Genomic DNA, 6,598 nt, shown 5'->3' on the forward strand with positions numbered 1-6,598 from the left:
CAAACTGGAGCAGTGGCTAAAACAGATCCCAGGAACAACATCAGACATCTCAGTCCAGAAATGTGCAGTTCTAGGCACAGCTAAGATAYTGHDCRGAACCCTCAAGCTCCCAGGCCTCTGGTAGAGGACCCGAGCTCAGAGGATGAAAGAGACCACCTGCGGAGGGTGAGAAGGGAATTTTATTTTTATATATATACTGCATATAAAGTCCCTGTAATGAACAGATTCAGCTCTCGAGCGTTGAGACCTGGTGAAAAATAAAAGGTGAATAAATCAAATAATCTAAATATTGACTGATCAGTTCAATCTGGTTTCACTTCTAATGAGAGCAAAGTGTAAAAAGGTTTCTTTCATCCGCATCAGGTCAACTTTGTGTGTCACTCTCAAGAATTAGGAGTCTGAGTCGTATAAAAATGAATTTAATTTCAAGGAAACCACTGAGTAACACTGAATACACCGGGAGTGATCATTCAAAAAGTCAAAACGTGTGACTCCTACATCAAAGTTCCAACGAACGAGACGGTTTGGAAAAGCAACATTTCAAAGCGGACATGTTGGCAAATTTGCTGGTGCTACAATTTCATTGTTCTTCTTTTTTTCCCTCTTTTTTTCTCCCCAAATAACAAATGTAGGTGCTGCACACCCGTATAGAAAAGTGACACAACTTTATATCAACTTACAAAGCGCCGGATGTCAAAGTGCAAGATGCCTGAACCCCCCTCCCCCCTACCACCCCGTCAAAGTGTCGAAATCAGAAACGAACTCTCAGATACAAATCAGATACAAATCTCTAAAATTATTGTTTGGCCATTATGGCTTTGTATTCATTTGAGACCTTATTCTAGCTTATAGTTTTTTTTTTTTGTTTAAAATATTTCAGAAACATTTCTCTCCCAAACAAACCCTTATTTTGAAAACTGCACCTTTTTACAGACGACTGCATGTAATGAAAGTAAAGCATCACAGGAATACTGAAGGCATACAATAAAACCGAGAGAAAAAAGTGTCTGTTTCTCAACAATTTTAAAGAAAACAACAGTTTGTGTGGTTTATAAAAGCAACAGATTAAAGATTACATTTTAAAATCTGAAGTGAAATTAAAACGACTTAAAAACCTCGAAGAAAAAAAAAACCAAACAATTATGTACACATATTTACAGGTAAATACAAGTTGGACTGGCCTTTGGAGGTCAGGCTGAAACCAACAAGGTCCGTAAGAACCGACATCACGACATTCACTTTTGTCAACCCGAACTGGGTGTTAAAGACCGTTAAAGACCATCCAGAAGGCCATCTTTTGTTCCAAGTCTGGTTTGAGTTAAAAAAAAAAACATCCAGGACTCTTGATTCAAACATAGCTTTTGATGCTTTCAGCAAGTTTAAAAAGAAGAAGAAAAAAATAGATAATGGCAATGCTGCATATGCGAAGAGAAAACCCACTGAATATTTCCTTCTGTTGAGTCTTATGAACTGAATTGTTGACGTCTTGAAATGAAAAGACGAGCTCCTCAGTCTGGAGGAAGGAGGTCGTGCAAACGAAACTGTTCTCGGATGTGCGGCCTGACGTCTTCGTTCTGCGACGCAGAGGGAAACAGGAAGATAAACAAATCAGCATTAAGAGTTTTTAAAACCACAAAGAGTGAAAACTATTTAAAAACTATCTGCATCACTTTGACCATCATCATCAGAGATCGATCAAACAGGTTAGTAATTCATGAAACAAAACTTCTGTTCAGAAAAAAACTCAACAAAATGCGTCTTTATTTCCCCCTTAAAAGAAAACTGCACAGCAGAGTCATCAGGAACAGAAATTTAAGAAGAAATGAACCTTCAGTTTTATGGTAATGTTTCCACCTGGAGGAAAAAGAAAAAAACAGCTGGTGGTAGCTGCTAGCTGCTGCTGCTAACCAGAGGATATCAGGTCTAAGAACCTGTTTCAACTTGTGTTAAAAGTTCAGACTTCAAACTCTACAGCTGTTTAAAAATGTCATGATTGGCCAAGTCAAACCAGAGTTTTGTTAAATAATTGATGTTTGTCTTATTTGAAGCATGATGCAGGGGGAGGCAGCTGGACAAAGCACCTCAATCCAGCTCCTAATCTCACCATAAGTTGTAGTAAACTTCGGTGTTTGAATAAAAACAAGGCAGTTTGTGAATGTGGAGCTACAGCTGGACAAGATGGAGGCCTGGACACAGATGGACAGATCAAAGCCTTTCCAGAGAGAAGAGCTCAAAAGCAGGGATGAAGGAAAGAAAAAAACAAAGAAGTAGTTGATTTCGAATGTCAGTCCATCCCTACTAATCATTGCTACTGCTTTTCCTGACAATAAATTGCACAAGATATGATTTTGTCCAACCCTACTCTGAATGATTTAAGTACAGCTACAATAAATCAGAGCTGATAACTGAGAATGAGTCCAAAACACGTTGAACCCATCGATCACCTAAACCTGTCATCATTAACTCAGGAAGTCAAAACTGAGAGACTGAAGTGGCTTTCTTCACTGACACTAACAGGACGTCTGACTGAACGGACCCCCAAATGTCCAGAACTAAAACACCCACCAGCTCCACCAGTTTCTCCAGGAAAGGAACGAGCTTCAGGAGCTCGTTGTCGTTTCTGTCCACAAACCAGCTCTCGATGGGGATTCCGTTGGAAAGCTGAAAAATAAAAACAAGTAACAGTGACCGAGACACACGGGTAATAATTTGATCTCTTCCGTTTTCTGCAGCTAAAATCTTTACCTGATAAGCGAAGGCTTGGGGTGAGTTGTCGATTATTACTGTTTTTGACAGATCTCGTCCGAGAATGTTCAGGTCTTTAATATAATTTCCTTGAACACAAACGCAGTGCTCTCGAAATAGTCTGTGTCTAAAAATAAAAATAAAAAAGTTAGAATTAAACCAGCTTAGAAACCTTTCACAGGTTTAATGTCTAGTTTTTACTCACCTTACTAGCTGTTTTTTTGGATCCAGGATGTTGAGCAACTTATCAGCGTAGACTTTCTTTGAAGCCGTGAAGAGAATAATCTGAAACGTTACCAGGCAGCAATAAATGTTTAATTTACGGCGCGCCGGCAGATTAAAATGGGTGGACTCTGTGGAATGAGGATGCAGCTCACCTCGTATAGCTGAGACATGCGCTCCAGAAACTCTCGAAAAAAGGGCCTCAATCGAACATAAACCTGCAGGTTTAAAAGCAGCACAAAGCTTTGACCACAGCAGCTAAAGGAAAAAAGAAAACATTCATTTTCACAGTTATTACCTGGTATATAACGTCCTGAAAGAGGACAGGGAAGGTCAGCGCTGCATCTTCTAATTCGTTCAAACTACAGTGAACCAGAGTTTCGTCCTGGAAGCAGCAGAAGAAAAAAAAAGATGGCAATCATTTTATTTCTGATATAAAATAATTACTGATAAAACCTGCTGCTTCCTACCAGATCCAAGACGAGAGAGAACTCAGGTGTGCTGCGCGTTTTTAACGGCAACGCTGGTTTCCGTGTTAACTGTTCTTCTGTCAGCGGAGGCACATGCTTGATGAAGAAGTACCTAGAAAAGAACCAAAGAAACTTTTGATTTAACTGAATTAAACAGGAAGTAGTAATTATTTAAATCAATAAATAATTAGCGTGGACTAGGTTAGTTGTTACTTTCCTTCCTGTGGTTTGAAAAAACTAACATGTTGATGAGTAGCAACATCCATGGAGCAACATCCATGGTTGCTTTCTGCTGCCATCTAGTGGTTCAAAGCTTCACTTTCCCACAAACTGAGACCACACTAAATAAATAAATAAATAAATAAATAAATAAATAAATAAATAAATAAATAAATAAATAAATAAAATGCACAATCATCATCTCACCAGTGTTTGCCATGAAAACCACAAAGAGAAACAAAAGTAAACAAAAGCCAAAGTGTGTTTTATAACTTCAGCTGAGGAGAAGTAAAAGTCATTCCACAGATTTAGAATAAAGGTTTTAATCTAGAACGTGGAACGTCTACAACGACCTGTTCAGAACATCTAAAGCATCTAGAATCTGAAGAACACATACATTCTGATACAACCCCAGTTATAATGAAGTTGGGACTTTGTGTAAAACATAAATAAAAACAGAATATGATGATTTGCAAATCCTTTTCAACCTATATTCAACTGAATACACTACAAAGAAAATATATTTTATCATCAAATAGATAAACTTTTTCTTTTTTGTTTGCCAATATTCACTTATTTTGAATTTGATGCCTGCATGTTACAAAAAGGCTGAACAGGGTCATGTTTGCCACTGTGTTACATCACCTTAAAGTGTTTGAGAACTGAAGACACTAATTGTTGAAGAGTTTTAGGTGGAATTATTTCCCACTCTTGCTTGAAGAACAACTTCAGTTGCTCAACAGTCTGGGGTCTCCATAGTCGGATTTTGATTTCCATAATGCTCCACACTTTCCAATGGGAGACAGGTCTGGACTGCAGGCCGGTCTAGTACCCGCATTATTTTACTATGAAGCCATGCTGTTGTAATAGGTGCAGCTTGGCAATGTCTTGCTGAAATAAGCAGGATGTTCCTGAAAAAGACATGGCTCTGATGGCAGCACATGTTGCTCCAAAACCTGTATGTAGCTTTCAGCATTAAAAGTGCCTTCACAGACATGACAGTTACCACGCCATGGGCACTAAGTTTTAACTTGTAGATGTAGGGATGAACTGTGTTCACTGACATTGGTTTCCTGAAGCAACATCCTCAAAGTTTCCAACCAATATGATAAAAGATGAATTGATTTAAAACCTGTTGCTATATATTTATGAAGGCAGGTTGTGATAGCTCAGTGGTCTGGTAGTCCTGAGTCTGCAGGTTTGTCCTCGTTACATCAGACGTTTGCTAAATATTTCATACAAGTTCGGCAGCCAAAAGAACAACTTTTATTGTGAAGGATTTGAGACCACATTCAGTGGTTGAAAACCAGGGTTTGTGTTCTGTTTTACAGTTTGCCTCAAATATGACTGTCATCAGTCCAGGTCTCCCACGCTCTAAAATGACTAAAAACAGAGTCATGGGAACACTGAAGAACACGGGTGAGATGAGTCTCGTGATGCATTCAGTGACACACAAACTTGCTGTACATCTCTGGACTCAGTCATCTTTTTGACTCCTATTTTGTTCATTTGGTTTCCAAAATATTTGAATGAAAAGTGTTTTATACTGCAGCAAAGAGCAAAATGTCTCATTTCTTTTAGGTCTGAGACTCTTCACTCAGGATTTAGTTTGTTAATAAATAAATCAAAAAATGGTTTTAAAGCTCTCTGAATAATAACTATATTTTAGCCCTAAAAACCATTCAGCTGCCAGGTCGTGCAAAGCTTTAAAAACCAACAAAATTTTAAAAGCAACCCTGCATTTAACAGGAAGTCAGTGTCACACAGGAGTGACCTTTTCCTGGAACCAGCTGGAAGTCTGGCAGACAATAAAGACCGACTGATGCCAGAATAAAAAACGTTAAAATAATCCAACCTGGAGAGGATGACTGCTGAATTCATTCAAGATGTTTTTAGAAAAATAGGGAATTTAAAATAAAAAGGACACAGATTTTGTGGATTTTTTAAAAAACAAACAAACTCCTAAATAAGTTGTAAAAGCTGCACACGAGGAGTGTTAATGTTGACGAACTTACGGGTCGAAAACTTCCCAGTCCTCCTCGTATGAGGTTTCTGCAGGTGCTGAGGGTAGCGAGTGTGGATAGCTGCCGTCTGGCATACACCCAGGAGCTGACAGACACAGGGGGAGGAAGAATGATTCATTTAGATGCTGCAGAGAAATGAAGAGCTTTTTCTTTGAAATTATGTTCACGTTACAACAAAGCAAAACAAAAAAATGTTTGGTCCAAAAAAATTAGGTCAATGTGGAATAGGGTTGGGTGAAAATGGAAAAAAAATGGATCACGGTTAAGTGTGGCATTTGGCCGATAACGAATAATGTGATCAATAAATGCACTTGTGTGCAGCAGTGATGGAGGCTGTACCAGGTGACTAACTCATCAGTGCTGAACTTCTCTTTAAATAAAAACAGAACCACAAGATCCAGCTCCTTTCCAAAAGCTGTTAATCCCATCTCTACTCTGCAAACTGAGTGACATTTTCCTGATTAGTTTAAAAGTGTGACACTGATTAATAACTAAAACCACACGTTAAATGAAATATTCACAAAGAGGAGAATGAGGCAGCACTCTCACCTGTTAACGGGGGTATGTCTGTTTCAGTGACGATCTCTCCTTCTTCTATGGTGGTGTCAGAGGTGATCTGGAGCCTCTGTGGTAACATGGGGACAGTGTGGCACTGCATGATTCCTTCTCTGGACGTCAGGGTGATGCTCGGCATTTCTTCTGCTGGCTCCATGTCCAGCTGCTTCATGATCTCCTCCGCCTCGACTGCTTGGCCTGGAGATTCTGAGCCTGGAGTGGCTTAAAAAAAATGAAAACAGCGAACATCAGATCCATTTGGCCGTCTGGCTTTTTGGACACAGGCTAACAAGGTTTTTCCAAAAAACTATTGAATTAAAATATGTTTTATTTGTATGAACTCAGGGGTGTGGAGTATGGAGG

The 6,598-nt window shown here is 39.0% G+C and overlaps 1 protein-coding gene across 1 annotated transcript in view; it reads right to left on the minus strand.

The window, feature by feature from the left end:
• Positions 1-403: 403 nt before the first annotated feature.
• Positions 404-6,598, minus strand: part of ctdspl2a (CTD (carboxy-terminal domain, RNA polymerase II, polypeptide A) small phosphatase like 2a) — a 14,492-nt gene continuing 8,297 nt past the window's right edge. The window contains exons 5-13 of the mRNA XM_014021509.1: positions 6,230-6,457; positions 5,672-5,765; positions 3,438-3,549; positions 3,266-3,352; positions 3,123-3,185; positions 2,951-3,030; positions 2,746-2,872; positions 2,566-2,661; positions 404-1,574 (exon numbers count right to left, since the gene is read on the minus strand). Coding sequence (XP_013876963.1) covers positions 1,509-1,574; positions 2,566-2,661; positions 2,746-2,872; positions 2,951-3,030; positions 3,123-3,185; positions 3,266-3,352; positions 3,438-3,549; positions 5,672-5,765; positions 6,230-6,457 — 953 coding nt within the window. The 3' untranslated portion in view covers positions 404-1,508. The remainder of the gene's footprint in view (positions 1,575-2,565; positions 2,662-2,745; positions 2,873-2,950; positions 3,031-3,122; positions 3,186-3,265; positions 3,353-3,437; positions 3,550-5,671; positions 5,766-6,229; positions 6,458-6,598) is intronic.

The sequence above is a fragment of the Austrofundulus limnaeus genome, unplaced genomic scaffold (genome assembly GCF_001266775.1).
Source record: "Austrofundulus limnaeus strain Quisiro unplaced genomic scaffold, Austrofundulus_limnaeus-1.0 Scaffold296, whole genome shotgun sequence".
NCBI lineage: Eukaryota > Metazoa > Chordata > Actinopteri > Cyprinodontiformes > Rivulidae > Austrofundulus > Austrofundulus limnaeus.